Source organism: Rattus norvegicus, chromosome 15 (assembly GCF_036323735.1).
Source record: "Rattus norvegicus strain BN/NHsdMcwi chromosome 15, GRCr8, whole genome shotgun sequence".
In the NCBI taxonomy this organism is placed as follows: Eukaryota; Metazoa; Chordata; class Mammalia; order Rodentia; family Muridae; genus Rattus; species Rattus norvegicus.
Genome location: NC_086033.1, coordinates 40,851,494 through 40,878,884, shown reverse-complemented (window position 1 = coordinate 40,878,884; position 27,391 = coordinate 40,851,494). Strand labels below are relative to the sequence as shown.

General features: G+C 47.5%; 1 protein-coding gene across 1 annotated transcript; it reads left to right on the top strand.

The window, feature by feature from the left end:
• Nucleotides 1–1,564: 1,564 nt before the first annotated feature.
• On the top strand, nt 1,565–26,006 carry C15h13orf42 (similar to human chromosome 13 open reading frame 42). Its single transcript, XM_039093912.2, has 5 exons — nt 1,565–2,739; nt 6,732–6,761; nt 19,134–19,274; nt 22,370–22,604; nt 23,481–26,006. The coding sequence occupies exons 1-5, from the start codon at nt 2,349–2,351 to the stop codon at nt 23,653–23,655; spliced, it is 972 nt and encodes a 323-aa protein (XP_038949840.1). The 5' UTR covers nt 1,565–2,348; the 3' UTR covers nt 23,656–26,006.
• The last annotated feature ends 1,385 nt before the right edge of the window (nt 26,007–27,391 follow it).

Below are 27,391 nucleotides of genomic sequence, written 5' to 3'. Positions count from 1 at the left end.
AGGTCTGCTGGAGTGCAAAGCCAGGCCCAGCTGGAACACAGCAGCTAGGTTTGGGAGGAGAGAGGTGCCGAATTTCCCCTTCTTAGGAGGTACCTTTAGGATTCAAGAGGGCCGGACTTGAGGTTTGAAGGCATTTGCGTAGTTTTCAAAATACATTTTGTAAAACCACAGGGTGAGTCACACCATTTCTTCCAGCTGAGACCGTCAGAAAATCTAAGCAACTCAAGGTTGAGAAATCACCCATCTGGACGCACTTCCTGCGTCCTGCAGAGAAGACACCCTTCTCTCTTCCTGGACACCCTAGAGGTTAGTAGAAGTCATAGATTTAGGGGCAAGGCTGGCACAGGAGATGATTAAAGCCTCCTATTGTTTTGTGTCTATTGTCGATGCTTTGTTAGCGTGAAGTGCTCTGCAAATGGACAGTCATAGATATTTTTCTTAATCTTCTACTTCTTTTTAATTCTCAAAATAGTCATTACATTTATTTAAATGTGTGTCTGCATGAATGCTTGAATATGTCTGAGTCTGTGTGTCTTTATATATCTATTGTATGTGCTGGTGTGTCTCTGTGTGTGTTTCTGTATATGCACAAGCATAATTGAATGTGTCACTGTGTGTGTCTCTGTGTGTGTGTGCATGAGCATGCTTGAACATGCCTGTGTGTGTGCCTCTGCCTCTGTGTGTTCATGAACATGCTTAAACATACCTGTGTGTGCATGAATGCATGAGTGTGTGTGTGTGTGTGTGTGTGTGTGTGTGTGCATACCATACGATGCATGTGGAGTCAGACATGTGGGAGTTAATCTTAGTGAACTCAGGCCATCAGGCTCCAGTGAAAGGGCCAGCTGTTTCTCCTAAGCCTGGCGCTCTAGAAGAATCCGTTGGAGAGAAGGGGCAAATGGTTTTATGCCCTTTGTGAGCAAGAGGCAAAGCAACAGGTGACATTCTAGAAAAGAAACGCTGTTTTTAAAATCTCTCCACATGTTTTCTTGACCCAGGCAGCACAAACATGACCTCAAGTCAGTGGTATGGTCTGCCGAGGAAGGCTGAGCTCCTCAGTCATGGGCACTTCTGAGAAGAGAGGCCACTGATCCTGCTCTCTATGGGCTCCTCCACTCTGTGCACCAGTGAAGGCAGAGACAGGGAGAGCAGAAGGGAGATGTGTCTAGGTGACTTTTTGAGTGGGGCATGGGGGTTTGCAGCTGGTCTGTTTTTCTTTGTGTCTGATTAGGTTGCAAATGCTTTCTACCTCAAAAATAAAATAAAGCAAATCCAGCAAACAGCAAAAAAAAGTCTGGTGCATGCACCAATTGCCTTACACTGCCTTACCCATGTCTCCTCTAACATCCCAGCCTGCCCCCACCTCAATCACCTGAGTGTCAGACATTCAGGATTCAGCTCTTAGATCCAAGCCTGGAAGAAAATAAACTGTAGCAAGAAAGGAATGTGGCAGTGGAGTTCTGAATGGAACTTTGAAAATTGGGGGTGGGGTGGGGTGGGGTGGGGGGAGAGGCCTCTGGGGTACTAAGAACTTGGTGCTCTTGAAAAGTAATTTGTTTGATTTGTGCTATTCTGGGAAGTTAGTCTTCCCCCAGTGTATATGATCGCTCATCCACTCACTGACTCATTTGTGCTGAAAGTTGCGATCCAGACACCTGAATCCTTCAGCCCTCAAAGGGCTGCTATCAGGTGACCACCCTGAGGTCCTCTTACGCAGGGCCAGCCTCCTCCAGGACGCTCGGATGCCTGCTCAGAGCCCGGTTTATCAGGGCATCTGCCAGCTCCTGCCAAGGGCCCTGGTTGTGTCCACCCTGGCCTATGAGGGGAGCTGGATCTTACCCAGAGCAATACCTGGGCTTTGGTGGAGGGTATTACAGCAGAGTAAGAGTTTATGTCGGAGCTACAGAATTCAGCACCAGGGCCAGCTCAACTCAGGCAGAATTGTTAAAACATCGTGAAGACAAGCCAAAGTGGGTGATCACCCTTGGGAACGGAAAACGCAAAGGAAATATGATTGAGCAGGTAAAGCATCGTCTCCCTTCCTCTCCAGCTGAACCTTTCCATGGAAAAGCATAGGACATATTTGCAACTGTTTAGAAAGGCCTGCCTGGGCCTGTCTCCTGGAGTGAGCCTCTGCATGTCATCTTAGCTGTCCCATCTAAGTGTCCCTCCATGAGAGAGGTGCAGGTCACTTGCCTGACACAGCTCTTCCTCACCGGGATTGTGAGAGCTGAGCCTCTTGGGAGGCCGATGGCGCAGAGCCTGCATATGGGTTCCTCTGCCTGCTGCTGGATCAAGTAACGCCGGTGCTGGCGGCCGACGGTTCCCACGGTTGGAAACCGAGCACCATGTTCAGAAAGATCCACTCTATCCTCCACCACGGCCCACAGAGGAAGGCAGCGGCCGAAGGCCCCTACTACACTGGAGCCAGCCCTGCTGTCAGGCTGATTCGCAGTACCTCCATGTACGTGGTCGCGGACCACTTGGAGAGGCCCAGCGAGTCCTTAAAGAAGTACAGAAGCACGCACAGCATGGACACCAGCCTGTACTACCTGCAGCAGGAGGACCGAGCCTGGATGTACTCGCGCACCCAGGACTGCCTGCAGTACCTTCAGGAGCTGCTGGCCCTGCGCAAGAAATATCTCAGCAGCCTGGGTGACCTGAGACCCCAGCGCACGCCGGGCGCTGGCTCCACCTCTTCCAAGTCCTCCAAGGGAGCAGTACAAAAGACCCCAGAAGGCAAGGTGAGTTTGGAGCCGGCTGGCTGTCAACTGTGGTTCTTCCCAGAGCCTTGGTACACTTGCTGGAAGTCCCTGCTCTCCAGTGGGCACCACTTAGTGAGTCTGACAGTCCCTAGACTTTCAGGGATTCCGGGGAGACTCAGTGTCTAGGGGGACCAGATCCAGAGCAGGTAAGAAGGGCAAGGACTTTGGCACCAGGAGGCTGTGAACCTGCATCTGACCATTCGCTGGTGCCTGATTTGATAGAGTAGGCTTTTGGGGAGTAACGGCCAATCTCCCCAAGAATTATTGTTCTTCTTAGAACAACCGCTATCATCGCATCTGAAAGGCCTCCTGCCAAACACGAGTGTGAGATCATGAAAGAAACCTCGTGCGTTTGCCTCACCGTTGATGCTTACTGCAGGGTTTTGCAGACACTGCCTTTCTTTTTCTTTTGTGGCCCTCGAATATGCCGGATCTTCTGTGCGTCAGAAGTGCGGCTCAGAAGCCCCTCCTTAACTGCCGGGCCAGTCCCTTCTTCCTTCATGCCCTTGGCTTATTTCATTTCATTTTATTTCTAAGACCGGGTCTCTATGTAGCTGAGGACGGCCCCGAGCTTACAGTCTTCCCACCTGGGCCCCCTGAATGCTGGCAGAAGCCTGTGCCACCGTGCTACCGCGTCACCACTTCCCGCTGTGTTGCTTATTTATGGTACCTGTGGTTTGAGAGTTGTCTGTTGCACACGTCTAACAACCCTCCTGATGGCTAGACCAAGTGTTCAGAGCGGGCCCCGTTCTCTCCCCAGAGTATCCTGCAGGCTCTACAAGGTCTATTAATGTTGAATGGCTGATTGGACTGTCGTCAAATCTCTGGGGCTTGGCTTCGCTCAACAGGTTGCACTTAATACCCCATGGAAGTGGGTTAAATAATCCTCTTAACCGTAAGAGTGTAAGTGTTAAGCCCCATACAGGGAGGGCCTCCTAGTCTGCGGTCAAGAGGCTGAGGCCCGTGCCAGTGGGCTATGGGGTTTGAGCCAGTTTCTTCCCTTGGAACAGGCAGTGGAGACAAAGGGCTGCAAGGCTCTGGGCTTCCTTCCAGCGTGACTCTCTTGGGATTCTGGGCCTTGCTTAGCTACTTACTGAGGACAGTTCTGCATTTCCCTGCGGAGGGCGCCCTCCCTGTTAGGTCACAGCTGGCTTCTTATGTTGCTGAGGACGAGGGTGGGCATAGAGAGCTCTAGCCCAGCAGAGAGCTGTAGTGAACAGGGACCCTGCCCTGTGTGCCCTCCCCAGTTGACCTTCTCTCCTAAACCATTCTGCAGTCTCCCCGCATTTAAAAAGAAATGAGATCGGCAAAGGAAAATGGATTTATTTCCAGTTTGACCAGAACTGGAGGTAGAAAATTCTTGGATTCTCTCCCCTTTCCTGGAGCAATGCTAATAATTTTATAGAAACGATGAAACTGAAGCTGGATAGAAATGTGTTTGCTGATGTAGCTATGAGGGAGGCCGTCTGAACTATGTGAAACTTCTTCCAGGGAGGCAAGCTTCTCCTCATTCTCCTCATCCTCTCCCCCTCCGCTCCCCCTCCTTTCCTCCTTCCCTTCCCCTCCTCACCTTCCCCTTCCTCCTCCTCCTCCTTCCCCTCCTCCCCCTCCTCCCCCTTTCCCTCTCCCTCCTCCTACCTCTCCTCCTCCCTCCCCATTGAGTCCAGGGTTTAAGCCTATTTTCTCTGGGTAATTTTCATTCTTTGGGCCATTTTTAATGGCCCCTTACACAACCAAGCTAGAAAGGACACCGAAGGTGAACAGGCAGAAGTTTGATCTTCACTCTTCTGACTTCTTGGGGCCTGATTCAGTGGCAAAGCTATGGCTGTGACACCATGCCTGGTGAGGAGCAGTGCCACCCAGCAGGTGCTGGTACCCAGTTCCTTCTGCTACACCAGTGTTTTTACCTCAGAAATGACAGGCACTTCCAACTAGCAGTCACAGACCAGCCTCCTTTACTTTCTGCCCTCAGAAAGCATTATGCTGGGCTTGGCTGTGAGAAGACACAGTCAGGCTCCAGGACTGGCAGAGTGGCTACGAAGAGGTCTCTTCCTGAAATGCCCTAATCCTGCCAAGAGTCAGGATTTAGGATCCTACTGTTGTTTTTCCTGCTCTCTGCTGTAGATTGAATTGTATGTTGTCTCTCAAAATCCACATATTGAAGATCTAGTACCCAGCCCCACAGAAGGCAATCTTATTTGGAAACAGGGCAACCAGAAGTTTTAGGGTTAATGCCCAGGCTCAGCAAATTCCAGTTAAGCAATGGTGAAAGGTAGGCAAGGAGATTTATTCAGTGTGGCCACATCAGGAAGAGGAACAAAGACAGGAGCTCAGTCGTCCCTTCAGCGTCAAAGCCTGGGCTCTGGGAGGCGTACTGAGCAATCGAGCGAGCGACTCAGCAGTCTGTCCCAATACTCCAATTAAAGAGACAAGGACTGGTGAGCACTGGACGAGGGGGTGTACTGGATGCCGCAGCTGCGTGAGAAGAGGAAGAAAAGCTATCCATCTCCGCGGCCCTCGTGTGAGTTTACATTAAATACAGGCTAAGAAGGACGTACAGGGAAGCAGTTCTGGTCAAGGTGCTCCCACTCATCACCGACCCCTCGCTGGCTGGTCCCGGTCTGTCCTGCAGGGTGTCCTAGTACACTGTAGGAACCATGTGAAATCTCTTCCTCAGAGGCAAATACATTCTCTGGAAGCAGGGCTTCGGCCTTTTAATTCTCTCTCTCTTTCTCTCTCTCTCTCTCTCTCTCTCTCTCTCTCTCTCTCTCTCTCTCTGTGTGTGTGTGTGTGTGTGTGTGTGTATACGTGTATGTGTGTGTATGTTTGTGTGTGTGTGTGTGTGTGTTGAGTATGGGTATATGTACATGTATGCATGGAAGTCAGAGGTCAACTTCATACATTAGAGTTCATGAGCCATCTATCTTGGACTTTGGGACAATCTCTCTCTCTCTCTCTCTCTCTCTCTCTCTCTCTCTCTCTCTCAAGTCTGGGACTCACTGATTGGGCTGTACTGGCTGGCCAGCAAACCCCAGTGACCTGACCCTGGGATTGTAAGTGCACTTTTTATGTGGGTGCTGGGGATTGAACTCAGGTCCTCACGCTTGTGTGGTAAACGCTTTATTGACTGATCTAGGTCCTTAGCCTGGAGATGTTTAATTCTTGGGAAACCATCATTCCAGCAGCTTGACAGCACACGTCTTTCTAAAATGTCTCCTCCATCATCAGGACTGCTCTCTTCTCTTCCCACACCTCAGTTTTGAGGGGCTCGGGGTGATAGGCTGGCCTTGTGAAAAAAAATCTCTGGAATACTTTTATTCTTGAAACAAATATCACAAGCAGTATTAGAGGGGCCAAGTTCAGGTGACTATGGCTCAGAGCTACTGCTCTGTAACTTCTCAGTCACTGTTGGAAGGGCTGACGCACATGATTCTGTCTTGTGGCTGCTTTTGAGATAGGGGCTTCTTACGAAGCTCAGGCTGAACTCAAACTCAAGATCCTCCCACTTCAGCCTCACCATGAAAGGTAAGCGCCCCTGGCCAGTGTGACCTCATTCTCAGTCTGCTAATTCCTCTTCTTGCTTCTGAGCAGTTTTCTTTGAAGACATTGATAATTAGCCATCTGGTTTGATATCAACTTTCCTTTACTACTGGGACAAGATCTGTCCCGATGGGCTGATGCGGTCCCACATCATGAGGGCTGAGTAACAGATGCCAAGGAGTTAGTGCTGCCAACACCCTTTGTGGATAAATTTTAAATTTTAAGCAACTAAGAAATATTAAAGGGTTGGCTGTTAGGCCAAGCCCACTCGGAGCCCACTCTTGAATTTTGCTCTGTATGTCCTGTGGGTGGTATCCCTAGTATCTTAGGGGAAAATTTGTTTGGAAGTCTTTGTTAGAAACTGTGCTTCTGCAGGGCGTTGGCAAGCAACAGCCACCAAGTTATGCAGGATGAATATAAACGCAGCCAGCAAAAACAAACACTTAAAGAAAGCCAGTTCGTGGCTCCGGAGAGATGGCTTAGGGGCTTAGGGATATTTGCTGCTCTCCCAGAGGATCCAAACAAACTTGTCACACCCACACTGGATAGCTTTCAGCTACCTGTCATTCCAACTCTATGGGCTCCAATAACTTCTCTGGCCTCTGTGAACATACAGATGACATCCACTCACACATACACACACGTGCATGTACACACGGAATAAAAATAATACAAATAAATATTAAAAAGGAAAACTAAAAAGAAAAGTCTGAACACTGAGTACTTGCTTACAGATACACTACTCGATGGTCAATGCCATTGTCTTTTAACTGTTAAACAGCCCAGGGTTGGGGTGTCCTCCTTGCTTAAAGGGCTAGTTAATGAGACAATTAGGAACCGCCTTGGGAAAGGTTAGTTCCCCTAGCAATTCTAGTTTGGAAGACACTAGCTTGGGACAGTACGCTGAGCTGGTTTGACTGAGAATGTTTCCTTTGGGCTTCTATATTGCAGAGCCTGGACCCCTGTGGTGTAACTGTTTGGGAAAGATTAGGAGGTGTGGCCTTGTAGGAGGAGGTTTTTCACTGTTGGAGTGGGTTTTGAAGTTCAGAAAAGCCATGCTGTTCCCAGTTAATTCTCTCACTCTGCCCCCTACCTGTGGATGAGAGCTTCAGCTCTTGGCTACTCCTACAGCCCCCTGTCTGCCTGTTGCCGTGCTCACGGCCAGCCACGGTGGTCATCGGCTCTAACCCTGTGAAACTGTAAGCAAGCCTCTAACAAACTCTTTTATTCATAGGCTGCCATATGCGTGGTTTCTTATCACCGCCAGAGGGAAGTCGCTAAGGTATTCCCTAAAACAACGCATCTTAGAAGGCTTATGTAATTCAGGAGCGACATGCATTCAACACATGCTTTGTTATGTAGGACAGAGAGGATTAAGTTTTATCTTTACACTAGTACCAGAAGTGTGTGTCAACTGGATCCCATTAACAATCTTTATAGGTAAAAAAATTTCAAAGCAGAAATTTTAAAACTCACTATAAATTATTTTTAAAAATATTAATTAATTTAATAACTAAAATTGTTAATAAAGGATGCATCTTACTGTATGCTCTCTAGGACATTTTTAGATTTATGTTTTGGTTTTCTGAGTCAGGACCTGGACCCTGGAGCCCAGGCTGACCTGGAATTTAGGACCTCCTACTTCACTTTCCCAAGAGCTGAGGTTACATAAGACATTTTAAAACAGAGATTTCTAGAGGTGTGACCTATGGGTCAGGGGCAGATGGCTATTAACTTTTAGAGTCTTCTCTGCTTATGACATGTTGTGAAATGGGTATTTGTCTGTCTCTCTGCTTCTTGGCATTTATCTTCCAACCCTCATTTGTGTGCTAATCCCTCAGTAGCCTTGGGGAGGGATTGAAGGCAGAAAAGACCAAGGCAAGGTGAGAGCTTCAGACCAGCAGCTCTCTGAGTATAGGGAGAGGTTAACCTGGCTACCAGTGGCCAATGATTTAATCAACCATTATCTGTGTAAGAGACTCCGGATATAAACTCCGAAAGCCTGGGTTCAGAAGTCTTCCTACACCTGGAGGTTCTGGACTATAGCGACCCCTAGAGGACATGGAAATGGCTTTTTCTGAACAGCACACCACACCCATCCCTCTACCTTTGTCTATGGGTTTTCTTTATAACATGCCTCATGATAGCAGCAGAGTCCTGTGAGCAGCTGTAAAAAACTAACTGAACCCAAGAGGAGGTCATGGGAAACCTGGCTCATACCTGCTCAATCATGCTGAAAGAAACAAGTCTCATCTCAAAGGGATAAAAGATATAGTTTATTGGAGAGCATCTTTTGAGGTTCCCAAAACCCAGGAACACACATTTGGGTCTTTCCAAACACAATGTTCTAATGGAGAAGCACTTTTGTAGGGCTATATAGTAACAGAACAAAGAAAGGCATAAATCAAGGCAATTTAAAAGCACATTAGTGGGTGTGCCAGAGAAACAGTTACACAAGATGGAGGACTTTGCCTTGCAGGCCTCAGATGCTGTCTGAAGATATTCCAGCTTTTAGGTTGGTGGGAGCTGGTGGGTCTACTAAGTTAATAGACTCCAAAATATCTATCATTCCAGAGAGGTTAGTACTGACACAGAGGTAGACTTTTCGGGGGACTAAAACTAGCCCATGATAGAGTGATTTTCTGTAGCCTCTGGACCTGCATCGTTCCAACCTCTGCACAGCACGTCAGTTCAAATCAACCGCTCAATGCAGACACAGCTTCTTACTAGGAATTCTCAACCACGGTCAGAAGCACAGAGGGAACGATGACCTGTGGCAGGTGAGCAGACATGAAAAAGGGATGTGCGCTACTGAGCTTTCTCCCCGAGGGATCTGTTATTAACCTCAGGTATACCTGAGACCGCAGTTGCTGAGTTCACATTTATGGTTTTCCTCTCACGGCGTTTAACCATAATAGACAAAAATAATAATTAGTTGTTCTAGCATTCTTTCCTCTTTTTTAAAAAAAAATCTCCTTGTATTGATTTCCTCAGTTCTGTTCTCTACTTCACCGAGTTTTCCTTCAGCCTGGGCAAGTTTACCGATAGCTTACCTGTGGAGAACCTGTACGTGGGTTTGGGCACTCAAGCCCCAGTGACTGTACTTTCTCTGAGTCGTGGTTTTTTTTTTTTTGTGTGTGTGTGTGTGTGTGTAGCTAGATCTTGTCTCATGAACTCTCATTATTCTTTTAGAAATAAAACCCCATCCAGCTATGAGCACCTCTCTCTTTAAAGGCTGTAGCGTCAGAAAGAATAGGTGCGCGTTGGAGCCGGGTGTTTTTGGTCTTTAATCTCACCGGGAAGTAGAGTCAGGCAGATTTCTGTGAGTTTCAGGCCAGGCAGAGGCATACGACGAGCCCCTGTCTAAAACAAAGGAAGAAAAGGGACAGAGTTACATATTGTTTTAGACATGGTCCTGAGCGCCCTGGCTATGGATGGCAGAAGGCAAGATGCTCTCGAAACGTATCTTAAAGTCCTGTGATTAAATCACATCTTGTACGTGGTGTCCAACACCCCGTATGATCAGCGAAGAGCTTGTCATGGAGGAGGTATGGCAGCAAGTGTGTCTCGGTGCACACTGGCAAAACGTTAGTGCGGGAAAGTCTGTCTAGTTCTGTCCATGGCAACCAGTGTGTAGACGTCAAAGAGGAGGGACCACAGGAGCTGACTCTGACCAATGGGCTGGTGTTGTGGTGGGGTGGGAGGGTGCAGACAGGGCAAAGAACAAGAGGGGCAAGGAGCTCACAGGGGCTTCCTTTGCCCTGGGTGTAGGCGGAGCATCCGGCTCCCCTCCCTGCTGTTTACATGGGAAGTTCATTTGGTTACGGACAGAGCCTAGAAAAAAAAGAAAGAAAGAAACAGCCTGGGTACCAGCAGGGCAGGTGAAGCCAGGCAGGATGGCAGATTGTGAAGATGCAGGACAACCCTGGAAATTGCCTTCAGGGAGTCGGAGACAATAGTGGGAAATGCAATAGGGTTTGGTTTGGAAAAACACAATAGATTCCACATAGGTAAAGTAACTCAAGCCTCCTGCTTGATGAGGCAGCAGGGCCATGGGCCTTGGGTGGTGATAACCTTAGGGACCTGTGAAAGCAGGTGAGTGTCTGCTGTTCTCTGGGATAGATACCCTTGAAGGATGACTCTCCTCCCCAGTGGCTGGAATAGGGCAGATGGCGAAGGGACCAGAGAGTCTCAGGGGTAATCAGTCTGCACAAGGGAGCAGGCTACATTACTCCAGGCCTTTCTACACAGGTAGGTAGAGAGGAAGCAATGGGGCCTGTCTGGAATTCTGAGCTCACGCTTGCAGGATCTTGCTCTCACCCAGCATGTTGGTAACAAACATTTTATCCTGCAGACCACCTCTTGGTAGAAGAGGTTTTCCTATCACATCAGTCGGATCCCCAAATCCTCAGCCTCTGTGGTAGGGGGGTTGACATGAGTGTGGATCACGGAGCCCACGGAAGGCAGGGAAGATCAGAATCAAGCCTCAGCCTCCACATGTGGAAATGTCTGACGTCCACGCACAGTGTTCCAAAGGGCATCTCATGAAGGGAACTCCAAGCTGGCATTTACTCACCACTGTCTCTTTAAAACTCACCCACAGTAAGTTGGGCACTCACACAGCTCTACCTTAAGCTAGGCTCCTTCTGGCCAAGTTCAAAACAACACAGGCACAGAACACTCACTGCAGCTCTAATAGCTGGAGTTAATGCTTACAAATCAGCCGAAGACCTTTGTTCCCATGGTGCATGGATGCAGTGGAGAACTATACCGCTATTAAGAAGACGAAGACCCTCTGTGTGTGCTAGGGAGTTGACTTCTGGATACAGAATGAAGAAGGCAGCGTCCTTGGGTGTGTATCACATATGACTCACTGAACAGACATGAGTGTAAACTCACTGTTTCTTTTGAAAGCCTTGGTGTGTGTGCCCATTTGTGTGAATGGGGCTGGGCATATGTGATGACCAGAGGGTAACCTGGGGTATCGGTGCTTGACTCTCACTGTATTTGAGACAGGGTCTCCTCTAGCCATCATAGAGATTCTCCATCTACATCACCACAGGAGAGCTAGTGTTACAGGTGTGTGTCACCTTGTCTAGCTTCATGTGGCTTCTGGGGATCCGAACTCAGGGCTCCATGCTCACCACTGAGCCATGCCTCAGATGCCAGAGAGATGGCTCAGTGGTTAAGAGCACCGGCTGCTCTTCTTGAGGACTCAGGTTGGATTCCCAGCATCCGTGAGGTAGCTCCCAGCCACCTTCAGTACCAGGGGTCCAGTGCTTTCTTCTGGCCTCTAAAGACAATTCACACACATGTACATAGACATATACATAGGCAAAACAGTCATAAAAATAAAAAGTACCCATCATCATGTGTGTGTGAGCATGATGTATGTGTGGGCTGTATAAGGCACATGTATGGAGGTCAGGGGTTCTCTCCTACTGTGTTTATGAGTTCCAAGGATTGAATTTAGGGTTCTTAGGCTTTTGCAACAAGTGCCTTTACCTGCTGGGCCATCTTGCTGGATGCTCAGTTGTTTATTTTGTTTTTTTTTTTCTTAATAAAACCGGTCACTACTTATCCCAGGCTAGCCTTTAACTCACCAACTTCCTGCTGTTTCAGCCTCCTGAGTGTCAGAATCATAGGCGTACACCTCTGTGTGCGGTCTACATGTTTGCTCCTATTTCCAGAAAGAAATGATGGGGAGACAGACAAAAACGAATGAAAGATATGGTCATAGAAGGGGTTGTCATGGAAACGGTCTCTCTCTTAAGCAATGGAACCATGGATGCTGTTGTGGTTTTCCAAACACTAAACAAAAGTGAAAAAAAGAGCAACCCTGGGGGCTGGGGATTTAGCTCAGTGGTAGAGCGCTTACCTAGGAAGCGCAAGGCCCTGGGTTCGGTCCCCAGCTCCGAAAAAAAGAACCAAAAAAAAAAAAAAAAAAGAGCAACCCTTAAAACTTGAAAACTAACTATAGAATATGAAAGTGGCTGGCCACCAAGTAATGGCATAAACTCACCAGAAAGACTTATTGCGAAAGGCCTTGGGCGGGGACACGGAACCCTCAACTGCATTCAAGGCTAACGTTTGGAAACGCTTTGAAACAATCATGCACAGTAAGATACAGGAAGTTATTTTGCTAATGTCCAATGGAGTCCAGCTGCCCAGTGTAGAAGAGATACAAACGAAAATAAAAATGAAAAAATATAATATTAATTGGAGAAATACTCTGGATATAGAATAACACTTTTCATTGGTAATTAATTGAATGATTCAATTAGTTGATTAGCTTATGTTCTGATCATGTTGGAAACTAAACCCTGGGCTTTATTTGTTCTAGGCAAATACCATTGAGCTATGTCCCCACTCCACGTTTTTAATATTTTATTTTATATTTTTAAGTGGAGTGCCATAAACTCATGTTCCTTTGCCTCCCCTTCCTGGGTGCTCAGATGTCAACCAGGAGCTACTGCTCCTCGCCCATACCCACCCCTTACCCATACCCATCTCTACCACAACAAACCAGACATGCAGCCCATTAGTAGCTTTCCCTGGCAGTGCCAAATACTGGAGGCCCCTGGGAAATCAGCCAAGCTAAAACCCCAGGGGAGAATCAGATGCCACTTGCAGTAAGCATTAGTAGTTACTGGGAACGGGCAGGGGAGGCAGAGGAAGGAGGCACAGCTCTTGCTATCATTCCCAACAGCCTGACTAGTTTGCCTATAGTCTTTTGGACAAGACCTCAGGCCAAACCAGATTTTACCTTTGCTAGAAGAATTTCAGGACTGGTCAGTTTAAGCAGAGTTGTGGTTTATTAATGATATTTTCATGTAGGCTCAAGCATCAGGCTTGAGAAAAGAAGAAACACCCAGGAGGAAGTGAGATACATCCAGACAGCAGGTGCGATTCTTCTCAGAGAAGAATCCTAGAAGTGTGGGTTTGGGCTCTCTTACAAAGCTCCTGATTTCCATGAGGCTTGAAGTAACCCTGTAATAGTGAGTGGTTAAGAAGCCTAAATGAGCTCATTGGGTTTCTGGGGGCCCAAGAGAAGATTACAATCGACAAAGTCCTCAGGAAGCAAAAACGTAGGACAAATTTATGGCAAAGTTAATGGGTTTTTTTGTTTGTTTGTTTGTTTTGTTTTTGTTTTTTTTTTTTAAATTTCAGACAGTATTTGGGAAAAGGCATTGAGACTTTAAGGCCAACATGTTGTTACCTGAACTTAACGTATCTATATGTGTGTCTTCAGCCTTTGTATCAAATGTTAATTATGTTGAAATCATGGTCTTTGCTGGAAAAAGGACTCAGTCTGACTCTGGGGTGGGAGGGCTCTTTTCCTCGCCCAAGTCTTCATCATGTCTCCTTTCTCTTCTGCCTCAGCAGAACAGCTGCACTGCTCTCGTGAGGCCGCCTTATGCCAGGAAAGCACCTAGAGCTGTTAACAGCTCACAATAGCAAAGCATGAACTGGAGAATGGGGATGGGGGGGGGGGGCTCGGAAGTCCGCTGATATGGGGCGCTCTCTATTGTCCTAAGGGAATGCTCACAAAAGTCAGGCAGACCCCAAGACAGTTTCCCTGCCGTGCAGGACTATGGGAGGGGCCCACTGCTGAGAGAAGTCAGAAAGCCAGGCTAGACTGTTTTTCTTTATCTTCTGAAACCAGAAGTTTCCTGGAGAAGGAAACAGGGAAGTTTATGAGGACCATTGAGCCCAAGGCCGCAGATGCTGAGGAGGGCAACTCCCCTCTCCCCCTTCCTGAGAAGCTCAAGTTCCCAAACAAAGTGTGCTGCCTAAATTGGCATTGATCGTACAAGGAGACTCCTCCCACCAGTGCGCAAACAAGCGTCCAGTAGTGAACACCAGTGGAGCTCTGCCAAGAGACAGCCACAATGTGGAGAAGGATCCTCTGGCCAAAGCATCACAGTGGGACCTATGTTGACGAGAAAGATACTCTTTGGAAACTAATTAGCCTCCACTTTAAATATGGTGTTTCAAGAGAAATATATATGCATGGTAACCATAGAAACAAAAGATTTCAACATCAGCAGACTGCCCAAGACTGATAAAAAGCCAAACCGAAGACCCAGCAAGGCAAAGGCAGATATTAAGACCCTCGGTGCCTATTGGCAGCACAGACATGTGTAGACTCTGGCAGCACATCATACAGGGAAGGGGGTGAGAGCAGCGTTAAGACACAAAGCCTTCACCAGACGAGACTCCGAGAGACAGATGTTGGGACCAGTTGAAGGGAATTGTTTCTGAGCAATTTCAGATGCTTAAAAGTCCAGGTAGAAAATGTGGAAAGCACACAGTGCCTGAGGGAGAAGTCCAGTGAAACGGCAGGAACTTTCCCAGACTAGAGGGGACGCAGATGCACCCTGAAGGGGGCCGAGGTGAGCTTGCTGGTTCATGTCATGTCTACTTTACTCAAGCCAGAGCTATTTTTGAAGAGGGAACTTCAACTGAGAAAAGTTGCCCCCGCCCCCAGATTGGCTCATGGGTAAGTCCGTGGGCATTTTCTTGATTAATGTGGTAGGGTGGGTGGCACCCTCAGGCTGGTGGTCCTGGGGTCTATAACAAAGCAGGCTGAACAAGCCATGAGGAGCAAGCCAGTACACAGCAGTCCCCCATGGTGTCTGTGCGGTGCCTGCCTACAGTTCTTGTCCCTGGTTCCTGTCCTGACTTTGCAGGATGATGGACTGCAGTTATAAGGGGGAAAATCAACCCTTCCCTCTCCAACTTGTTTTGGGTCATGGTGTTTTATTGCACCAATAGAAACCCTAACTAAGACAGAATTTGGAACAGGACAGTAGACAATTGCTGTGACAGACCTGACCAGGTTTTCAGGAGGATTGTGGAAGGACTTTGGGACACTGGGCTAGAAAAGCCATGGAGTGTTCAGGGCTTGATGAACTGTCATGGGAATGTGGAAGCTAATGCTGAGAGCAGTGCAGATGACACAGCCCAGCACACAGAAGCCACAGGACAGAGGGGCCACGGCTATAGCTATGCCGGCAGCTGAACTTGGGATATATAAGCCCTCTGGTGGTCCTGAATTTGAAGGCATGAAGGGGATCATGGAGAGGAGCTTGGCACCAGGAGATGTAGCCTCAGTTGCAATCGAAGTGTCAAATCTGAAGAGGTCATGGAAAGAAGTTAAGGCTTGGTATCATGTGACAGGGTCAAAGGTCCTGAAGAGATCCCAGGCTATACTAGAGACGGTGCAGTCCATTTGTAGAGACTTATGAATTTTGGAAATACCAGAATTGTGGGGTGGCCACTGAGGAAGAGCAGCAGATGTAGAGTGCAGGTGACAAGCCGAGTGTGCTGTGAGTGGCAAAGCCAGAGAAGAGCTCCTGTCTGAGCCCTTGGGAGCCCAGGAGCTAATGAGTAAATCCCAGACGCTGGACGCTGAGTTTGGTTTGCATTTACGCTGTTGGAGTTTGGTTTGGCATTGTTTACATTGTGACTGTGCCCTGGTTCTTCCTTCTTGGAATAAAAAATTGTTTAATTTGTCTTTTGATTTTACAGGAAGCCATAGTTATAAGACCTTGGATTGCTTAAAGAAATTTTGGAGTTTTACAGAACTTTTGGAGTTTTAGAGAGACTGAATATTTCAGAAAGACTGGATATTTTACAGAGTTTTTGGGAATTTTAGAGAGACTCTATTTTGGAGAATCTTTGAAAGAGACTTTGGGTATTATTTTTTAATATCTTTATGCTTTTATTTTTATTGAATATTTTTTATTACATTTCAAGTGTTATTTCCTCTCCTGGTTTCCCGGACATAAGTCCTCTATCCCATCCCCCCTCTTCTATAAGGGTGTTCCCCTCCTATCCACCCCCCTTCCCACCTCCCTACATTCAAGTTTGGGTATTTTAAAGAGGTTATATTTTTAATATTTAAAATTTATAAAGTATGTGGGACTCTTAAAAGCTGGAATGTGATATACATACACACACACACATACACACACATATATATATGGAGAGAGAGAGACAGACAGACAGATAGACAGACAGACATTAATACTAGTGTCTCAATGAGATCTTGGGGGAAAATTAACAAAGAAAGGTTACAGTTGAACAGTGATGTGTTTAATGTGTCAAGTTGGCAAGGGGTCAATTGTGCTGGCCAGATTTTATGTCAACTTGACACAAACTAGAGTTATTTGGGAAAAGATTCATAATTGAGAAAAACTCATCCACCAGCTTGGCCCGTGGGCAAGCCTGTGGATATTTTCTTGATTGATGATTGATGTGGGAGACCCCAGTTCACTATGGGAGGTGGTGCTCCTCCCCCACCCCATACTATGAGAAGGCAGGGTGGGCAAGCCAGGACATCAGGCCAGTAGGCAGCACCCCCCACGGTCTCTGCCTCAGTTCCGGCCTCTGGTTCTTGCCTTGAGTTTCTGTCCTGACATCGCTGATGATGGACTGAAAGCTGTAAGATGTAATAAACCCTTTCCTCTCCACGTTGGTTTTAGTTGTAAGGAACATTTTCTCGTAGTGATGGAGACCCAGCTATGGCGATGGGTTCACTAGCAGCCATCACACAGCCAAAGAAGGCGTCAGCAAAGGTGAAGACAGAATGGCAGACGAGAAACAATCAAAGCCAAGACAACAAGAAGAGTTCACAAGAAGGCAGCGGAGCACAGGGAAGTGGGGTGACAGGGAAATCAGCCGCAGCCAGAGAATCAGAGAAGCAGAGACTGAGGAGCTGTGAGGAGACAATAGCTGTGAACTTTCACAGTTTACCGTGAACAATTAACCACAGAATTTAGAGTTTTAGAGAATGACAGGAAAGATACATTCGACGATAAAATCTGGGTGTTTCATAACAAAACTACTGGGAAGGTAAGAGGAGAAAGGGCACATTTCATACAACAGAACAAAGATGAAAAGCTACAGATTTCTCACCAGAAGACAACACAACATTGTTATTAAAATGTTGGGAATGTAATACTTAAAAAAAAAAACCGCCAAAATACAAAACGTCTTATTTTCAGTTGCTATAACAGATAATCTGATATCTATGAAGAAGATAGATTCATTCTTATATTCAGGAAGCTGGGAAGTCCAAGGTCAAGGGGGCTGCATCTGGCAAGGATCTCCTTCTGTTATTCCACAGTACACACCGTTCTAAGTCAGGAGCACGGAAGAATTACAAAGGAAAATAAGGAAGGTGGCTCAGTCAAGACTGTGCCTACAACTAATCCTGAAGGAGTCTGGAATCCACTGCCAGTCCTTGGTGCCCTTTGACACGGCATTTACAGCATCTCTGCTTTCTGCTGGTCAAATCATGTCCTGCCGCCTCTCTACTCCCGCAGTCAGTCCTCGCTCGGCCCCAGGCCCCATCATCCTCTCTTAGAGCTTTCCATCTGGCAAACGCACAGCCTTTGGGAGAATGAGCTCACTTTCCTTGTTAGTGGCTCTGAACTTCCTTCCCCCTCTTTGCTCTCAATCTAGCTGCTCTTCTGAAGAGGGCTGGATAAGCGCCTGAGGGCCATCTTCCACTTTTAAGAGAAAGTATTCAGGTGCGAACGGTGTGGTCCTTCAGCAGTTTTTCCTATAAGAAGCCCTGTGAAATTCCAAAAAAGAGAAAGAAAATAAGAAAGAAAGAGATTACGTCGTTAGGGTTTCCTAGTCATACAAGATGCCCACCACAGCATGCACCAGAGATGCCACCCCACTTTCTACTCCGTAACTTAGTTCGGTTCATGGTTAATGCATGCGCACATACCACTCCCGGGACCTCACAGAACCGGGATTCCGCGTTTCGTGACAAATAATCTCCTGTCTGTTTCTTTGGACTTCTTCATGGAGTTTTCCTCAGTTCACGTACCTATTCTGCCTATCCCACTTGGAGTTCAATGTAGAGCCCATCCCCGGTTTCCATGAGGTGGGTGCCTCTCAGTGCTGCAAGTCACCTTCTCCCCATAAAGCAGGTTGACAGCTGCTGTGAAGGCAAAACAAGGGGGAATTATTTTCTCTCGTGTCTGATGACAAATCGTGCCCAGGAAAGAAGTAGATGGTATTGTCTTCCCTTTCACGATCCCCTTTGAGATGAGAAATCCGGCAGCAGCCGGGGGATTTTCCTTCCACGAGACTCTCAGACAACTGTGCCTTGACATTTCTTTAATTGATGTGTAATAGTTATATATTTATGTGGCAGGGTGTGATATTCGGTACGAGTGTGCAGCAGATAATGAACCCGTCTGGGTGTTCCCACCTTCTCAAATACTCGCTCTTTCTGTTCAATGTCTTTGGGCCCCTCTTCTGGTGCTTCGTATAACACAGCAAATTGTAACTACAGCCACTGCTATGGTGAGGAATGTCAGAACTTCTCATGTCCAACTATTTTAGCCCGTGTACCTTAGCCCCTTTGTGTTTCTACCCCCTCTCTTCCATTCCCCCCTCCCTGGGCACCACTGTTTACCCTTCCATAGATCAAATCTTCTAACTCCTACACACGAATGATTACATGAGGTATTTGCATGCAATATTGATTTATTTCACCTAACACAATAGCTTTCAGTTCCATCTACTTTGCAGCAAATGGCAAGATTCCACTCTTCTCTGCAGGTACATAATATGGCATCCTTTAAAAAAAATTGATTGTCCAGCAATAAGTACCATGATTAAATCTATGTCCTGACCATCAAAATTTCCTCAGAAACCTCACAAATACAAAACCCCATGGACATTTAGTTTTAGGAATATTATTTTTTTCAGTGTCTCTGGATTTCATTCATGAGGACATTCAAGGAACTCCCAGGCAACTCTCTCTCACCCGTTCCCCCCTTCCTCTGTAACAGAAAGCAGCCTCAAAGAAATACTCCCAGTTCAGCACCGATGTGGCTGAGGCCATTGCCTTCTTTGACTCCATCATTGCAGAACTAGAGACAGAAAAACGGCCGAGAGCTGCCGAGGCCGACCAGCCTAATGAAGATGTGGACTTCGATGGTGAGTGCTGAGAGAGGCACTGAATGTGGTAAGGGGAGGCGGGGCTGTGAGTGGGCTCCTGGGGAGGCACCAGGGACCACGCCCTCCCGACCAGAAGAACTCCTTCCTTGGCACCTCAGGCTTGGTCCCTCTGCTTTGTCTCAGTCGCCCTTGCTGTCAGTGCCCAGCCTACATCTCTGGTTCATTTACTACAGCTATCACGGTGGGACTTCCCTAAGACTCCATGAGGGAAAGCAGGAGGGAATGATTAAAGAGAGAAGCGATCGATGGACTAGTGTCTTACAGGAAATCTGTAATATGAACATTCTTAATGCTCCCTAACGGTGCATTCAAAATGGCTAAGATGGCGGCGCTGGGCATGATGGGAACTAGGAGGATAGACGTGAGTTTGGAGGCCAGCCTGGGCTAAGGAGATTTTGTTTCGAAAATTCATATCTTCGGACCCAAATAGATCTCTCAGTCCATAACTTAGTTGCCTCAAAAACTTGAGGAGCAGAGTTCAGTCCCCAGCAGCCACGTCTGTGTGATGGTGAGAGTCTATAATCTCAGACAGTGGCTGGAGGATCCCTGGGTTTGCTGTCTGGCCAGGCTAGTTGGATGACCAGGTGGCAGGATACTGGAGACTCTGTCTTCCAAAGTGAGGAGGGGTGAGAAATTGAAGAAGGCACACTCACAAATACGTACAAACAACAAAGTCAAAACCCAAACCTCACAGGCCATAGAAGTATATATTTGATCTATGGACCCTTTATAAAGGAAGAAAACGGGCTAGTTCTTTGAACTCAGCTCTGAGCCGTCTTAAGCTACCTAGGGCTGAACATGAGGCAGAGCAGCGGTGAGGTGAGGTGAGGTGAGGTGAGGTGAGGTGAGGTGAGGTGAGGTGAGGTGAGGTGAGGTGAGGTGAGGTGAGGGTGCCTGCCCAGGCCCAGATGATCCCAGAGTGGGAGGAGGGGTGGGATAAGACCTCACTGAAGGGACTCTGGCCACCTTGAGCATGGCACACATGGCTCTGGCAGGCCTTGCCCTTCTCTCCGATTCCCTCTGCCTTGCTAAAAACCGTTAGGTAGGCTCATGGTTTCCTCTTACTCTGGTGTGGCAGGCTCTGCATTTCCATGGTGGCTTCTGTGGTTGCAGAGGTGACACCTACTGTGAATCACGCTATCTTACATGCATCTTAGTGCATTCTCTGCCTCCCATGCTGCTCCTGTCCCTGTGACAGTGGCCTGGAAACCCACTGACTCGAGGAAAGGGGACAGAGTCCTGAAGGACACAAGGACATCCTCATGGTTGTGTGAAAATGGTGGCTGTCATGAATGGGCCATGTGTGGAGGTCTAGAGATGTTGTTCAGTTTGAAAGAGTGTTTTTCTGGTGTTCACAAAGTCCTGAGGTCCAGTCCAAGCATGGTAGGAACCAGGCATGGTGATGGTGCATAGAATTCCAGCACTCCAGAGGAAAGAGCGGGAGGCTCAGAATTCTAAGGATATTCTTGGCTGCAAAGAGAGTTCAAGGTTAGCCTGGGCTACATGAGCCCCCCAAACAAAACAAACAAAAGCCCCATAAATATAAGAAAGACCATGTTCCAGACGTGGAGGCACATATCTTTAATCCCAGCACATGAGAGGCAGAGGCAGAGGCAGAGGCAGAGGCAGAGGCAGAGGCAGAGGCAGAGGCAGAGGCAGAGGCAGAGGCAGAGGCAGAGGCAGAGGCAGAGGCAGAGGCAGAGGCAGAGGCAGAGGCAGAGGCAGAGGCAGAGGCAGAGGCAGAGAGGCAGAGGCAGAGGCAGAGGCAGAGGCAGAGGCAGCCAGATTTCTGTGGGTTCCCATAGTGAGTTCCAGACCAAGACTCCATAGTGAGACTCTGTCTCAAAGGGAGAAAAGAAAAACCAAATGTCAGTGTTGTGTGACAGACTTGTCCTGGGAAGACATAAGATAAAACATGTCTGCTTATCCCTGTGTAGGGCCTAGACAGATAACCCATGGCAGAACAAAGTAACTTTTGCACCAATGTCCATACTGGTGAACCGATGAGTTTTTATTGAGGTTATGAATAGTAGTGTGGGTCAGGGGTTACCTACAAAGAGCAGGGCAAACTCAAAGGTAAGGACTACACACTCCTGACAGCCTGCAGGCAGCCTGCAGCTCCACATCCTTCTCTCTGTGCTTTGGCTGCTCAAAGTCTCTCTCCAGCAGCTGTTTACTCCTTTCTCAGGTTTGGGTGGGGACTCCAGTCTTTCAGGTTTTTGTTCCGGCATATGTGACTTTTTGGTGCCGGTTGTTCACCACTGTTGCTGGGGAATCCACCCCACCCTGAAAGAAATGTTTGAATGCGGAGGGAGCTGCAGTTGGGAGGAATGAACCATAGGACAGCCAGTGAGGGCACTCGCTGGCAAAAGTGTTTGAATCTGAAAAACTGAACTAAATCCCCAGAGACAGCTAACATGTGAAGGTAGTCCTCTGATGCACCATTTCCCCCGAAATAGCACCAATAATCTATGTTCACTGTCAATCAAACTAACCAAACAGCACATAGAGTGTTAAGAGTGGCAGGAACCATGGCCCAGCAGAATTGCTTACATTGTTTTCGCAGAGGACCAGAATTCAGTCCCCAGCAACCACACTGGGCTCCCATAACTCTAGCTTCAGGGGATTCAGCACTGTCTTCTGGCCTCTGAGAGCACACACACTCACGTGTACACAATTAAAACAAAAAACTGATTGAAAAAGAAACTAAAAACCAATTACCATCTGTAAGTCCTTACGACTGTTAACACTTGGGCGTGTGACTTTCACAAAGGGCTTTCAACACACTCAGTTTTTATTTATATTTTCCTTTTAACAAAAATAGGACGTCTTTGAACAATATTCAATACATTGTGGCATCTTTCCAAGTCAATGAGTACAGATCTGGGCTCAGTCCCAGTCGGAGCTTGCAGAGTCAGACTCCGCCCCCTGGCCCCTCCTACTGCCCCCTGCAGACTCTCATAGTGAACTCCATCTTCCCTTTGCTGTGGATTCCCTACCTGTTCATGCTCTCCTTTACTTTCTGCTCCCCTGACAGCGGCCGCTTGCCCAGGTCACTTCCTTCTCTCTTCCAGTGGCTACCAGTTCACAGGAGCACAGCTTGCATTCCAACTGGATTCTGCGCGCACCACGCAGACATTCCGAGGCCATGGCTGCCCATGCCACTGCGGATAGCCGGTTTCGGAGAAGCACAGAGCACAGGGTCGCTGGCACCCAGAGGAGGCTTGAGAGACACCCCATTTACCTGCCCAAGGCTGTGGAAGGGGCGTTCAACACCTTGAAATTTAAGCCCAAAGCCCACAAAAAAGAGTAAGTGCTCGGTATGATCAGAACCAGAACAATCTCAAGCGCCCCAGACTCCAGAAGGTGGATGCTTCTTACAGTGTGTTGGTCCCTTATCCCAAGTGCTAAAGTTGTTGATTTTACAGGGCAAAGGTCGGGGGCAGGGGTTGGGGGTGGCGGGTGGTAAAATGTTCTCTCACAGGCTGTACTCCAGCAGCCTAGCTCACTGCTGTCCTCCGCTAAGACCTTGCTTGCATCCTTCCTTCCCCCTTCCTCTCTGACCCGCTTACACCTTCTGGATGTCTCTACTACAGCTTGGGTTCTCCAGAGCAGAGCACCAAGCAGGAGGCCACATTACAGGGAGACAGTGTTGCTTTGGGAGACAGTGGCCAACCACTGCTTCCTGCTGGCCTGACCCCTGTGGGGACATACTACCACTGAATCCTGTGGCCTCTCTGCTGACACATCCTTCTCCCCCAAGACTATTTCTCATGACCAAGTCTCTCCCTATACCTCATGCAGGACAACCTCTAGGCCATGTCACAGGACACAGGGTCTATTCCGACTCCATAGCTGTCCCTTCACCTCTTCATGAGCCACTCAGTTGTGGTGGAACCAGCATTTCCTTGATAACCTTTACTTCCATTGTAATAAGAAATGTGCTTGACATAGTAAAGCCATGAGCCAGCACTCACCCTTGACCTTCTCCTTCAAGGTCAGGTCAATGCCCACCCGAAGTACATCAGTACCCTGCACCGTACTACTATAAGGTTCTCCCCAAGGCCCAGAATGGGGGTGGGCAACAACATGATGCTCTCTGCAGGAATGGTGGTAATTTGGGTGTCCCTCTCCTCGGAGCAGTGGCCACCTTGAACTTGACCTTCTTCTCTCCCTCTCTTGCAGCTTGGGGAGCTCCAGACAGATCCTTCGCAACTTCTCCAAAGAAGACATGGAGTGGGAGGAAGAGTTCTTCACCCAAGAGTCCCCGGTGTCTCTGGAGGAGGAACACTACCAGACAGAGAATCCCAAAGGGGAGTGGCTGGTTCGAGAAAGACTCTGGGAGCGGACAGTGCCCTGATTGGTTTGTCTCAGCCTGGGTCTTGCTTTCAGGGCAGTGTGACATGTTTGGTAGAGTTAAGAATGAAATTACAAAGCTGTAACACAACCAAACTCGTCAACAGGATACCCGTGGGAGCTCAACTAGTGCCAAATAGCTGCATTTACCAGGGGATGCCCCGGGGGGTCAGAGCCTGGGCTTCCCACAGGAGTGGCCACGAGAAAGCAGAGCCCGGCTCCTGGTGTTCCCAAACAGAGGCACAGGGGACTTGAATGAGTGCCCCTGCCACCTGGCCTGGCCTGTCACACATAGGAGATTGTGCAGATGGCTGCACGTCATGTGTTCAGAACTGGAAGGAGCCAATCTGGAGTTCTGGCCCAAAGTTTCCAAGCCTGTGTCCCAGAAGCCTATTGGTGAAGTACTGAGGTCCCACCTTTCATGAAAACACAGTCAAGAAAACACCTACTCTGTGCTAGGTCTTCTCAGGGTTTCCAGAATCTTAGGCTGCTAGACTGAAATGAGGCCACTATCCTTTCGGTAGGGCAGAGAAAGGTTGCATCAGGGCTTTCCTTATGGTCACATTGTTGACGCCAGCCGAATTGTCCTGCCCCTCCATAAAGACAGCTGGCTCAAGGTAGTGTAGGTAGGTGGGTGTTTTCTAATGTTCCCTTCTAATTCTTACACACATAAAGCTGTATCCATGCCATCTGCTCACCAGAGGCTCTGTGTCTCCCAGGTACAGGTAGCTGAAGCACGATGCGCTTTCTGTCTAGGAAGAATTTTGTGGTTCAGCCATTGGCTAACTCACTGCTCCACTTCCAGTGTGGGCTTTGTATACAGTCCAGTATACAGTCTTCATTTGGCCATAGAGTTACACCAATTAAGGTTAAGAGCCACTGGTCAGAGAAGACACTCCACTTTGACCTTCCTGCTTTTTCTCTCATCTGATACTAAGCAAGCATCTTGGTCACTACTCCATTGCTGTGATAAGACACCACGGTCAAAGGCGGCTTACAGAAGAAAGGGTTTATTTGGACCTCACATTTCCATAGGCTGAGCCCGCCATGGAGGGGAGCAATGGCTGGAGCAGAAGCTGAGAGCTCACAAACTGAGGAGAGAGAGAGAGAGAGAGAGAGAGAGAGAGAGAGAGAGAGAGAGAGAGAGAGAACAAGTGCACAAACTAACTGGGAATAGTTTCTGCTTTGGAAATCTCAAAGTCATCCCAGTAATACACCTCCTCCAACAAGGCCACACCTCCCAATCCTTCCCAAACAGTTCCAGCAACTGGGGCCCAATATTAAAGTATTTGATTCTATGGGGCCATACTCAATCAAACCACCATACCTAGCCTATATGATTCTATGGGGCCATACTCAATCAAACCACCATACCTAGCCTATACCCACTCAGCTTCTGAGAGAGCTGAGATTAGGTGTGCTGGCAGGGAGGGCAACTGACCTTTCCCACTGAATCCTGGCATCTTCTTATACAACAGTGACTTTTCAGGGGGCATCTCCATAAGTGTGAGCCTGCCTTGGATAGGGGAGCGGATGTAGAAAGAGAAGCACCATCTAAATCAAGCCAAGGACACTCTAGTCTCAGTGACCATGACAATTGCATAACGTCCTATGCGCTATTTGTTTTTTTAAAAAAATCAAATAGTAATAATAAAAAACCTTTATTTATGCTATCTTTCGTGTCTGAAGCTGAGAATTTTTAACTCTGAAGAAAAGTGACAGCACCTGTGTAGCAGCCCTAAGAACGTCAAGCCAACACGTTTCCCAGGTGAACACACACCCACCCTTTCTGTGTCCTCTGCATTGTTTTCCAAGTGCCAATGTCAATGTCTGGGAGGTTTCTTTCCTTTGTTGCTTGACCAAAAAAGCCACATCCGGAGAGCTTTAATGCTGTGGTCCATCTGCACAGACGTTTTCCCCCTGAATGTGGCTTTCTTTAAGGTCTGTGTTTGAAAGCTCTTTGCTGTGGACAAACTCGGGGGATGGAGAGCTTTACTAAGCAACCGTTTAGAGTAGGCCACCCTACTGTGTAAGCCTGGTGTTTAAGACACGACAAGGGCGCAGGATGGGGAGGAGCTCAGAGCCCAGCACACTTTCTTCTTCTCTGGGGTTTCTTCTCTTTAGGACATGGAGCTCTATACCAGTCTACTTTGCTTGGGGTTTTAAATGCTTTTGTCTTTAGTAAGATGGCCTTCTTGCAAAGTTCTAAGAGTTGAACTCATGTCTTATGGTGCAACTTTTCTTTGAAGTTCGTGGTAAATCCCAGGATCTGGGCTATGACTCATGAATCTTGTAAATACAAGGGTTTAAGATAAGTCAAATTGGAAACAATAAAAGGCAATTTGGGAAAATCAACATGCCCTGGCTGATTCTTGTTCTTCTTGAGGTATCTAAGTATTTAAGGGGATCAGCTGGTCAAAACTGTCTTAGTTTGGGTAGATGAAACATGTAAAGAATAAAGTCTTATTCAATAAAGTTCTTGTCTTGTAAGCAGAAAGACCTAAGTCCAACTCCCTACAACTTTTTAAAGAAATATTTATTTTATTTATATGAGTACACAGTAGCTGTCTTGAAACACATCAGAAGAGGGCACTTGATACCATTTTAGATGGCTGTAAACCACCATGCTGGGATTTGAACTCAGGACCTCTGGAAGAGCAGTCAGTGCTCTTAACCACTGAGCCATCCCTCCAGTCCCAACCTTTTTCTTCAAAAAAAATTCTAAAAGCCAAGTTTGGTGGCACACACTTGTAATCTAAGCACTGGGAAGGCAGAGACTGGTGGATCTTTAGGACTACCAGAGTTTGTCAGCGTATCCTAATTGACAAGCTCTAAACCTGTGAGAGGCCCTGGCTCAGACAAAATACAAGGTAGATGGCATCCAACGAAAGACACCTGAGGCTACCCTTTAGCCCTACACACACATATGTGCACACCTGCACATATGTGCAACATACACATATAAACACCCAAAACAGGAACAGAAGGGAAAAGGAAAGAAATGAAGGAAAGAAAGAGACAATTTTAAAGGAGAACTCCCTGGCCTTTAGCCACTGGCTTTGTGCCCTCTCATCCCCATGTAAGCTTCCCATCACTGGGTTGCTATGCAACAATGGAGAACACGGCCACCTGGTGTTGGACCAGAGCAGCTCTAACAGAAGGCTGTATTTCCTGCATCACTGGTTGCCTTTCATAGTGATTTGTCTCTTGATGTTGTTAATAATTTATCACAAATAAGTTATAATTAAAAAATAAATTATCACAAATATAAAAGCATAAAGCCCCACAAGTTCATTACCTTAAACTTTGGGAGTGGGAAACCCAAGTCAGCCGTGTTGGTTAAGGGTTGGTAGAGCTTGTTTCTTCTGAAGCCCTCCCTAGTCTCTGGGGACAATCACACTCCTTGGCTAGTGGCTCTTTCCTTGTATGACCCCAGCCTCTTGCTTTCTCAGAGCTCCAGCTGATCTCTGCCTCCCCTTTATAAGGACTTGCAATACCAGTCCCTCCCATTGGGATGATTCAGGAAACTTGATCCATTCAAAAATCCTTCATTTAATCAAATAACCAGAAACTCTTTTGTGGTGTGTGTGTGTGTGTGTGTGTGTGTGTGTGTGTGTGTGTGTAAGGTGATGCTCCTAGGTTCTGGGTTAGGAGAACATCTCTGGAAGGTTCATTTTTCAACCATACATACCTAGTACCACAGATGTTACTGAAGGCTTGTCACAGGAAAGTTTGTGTTA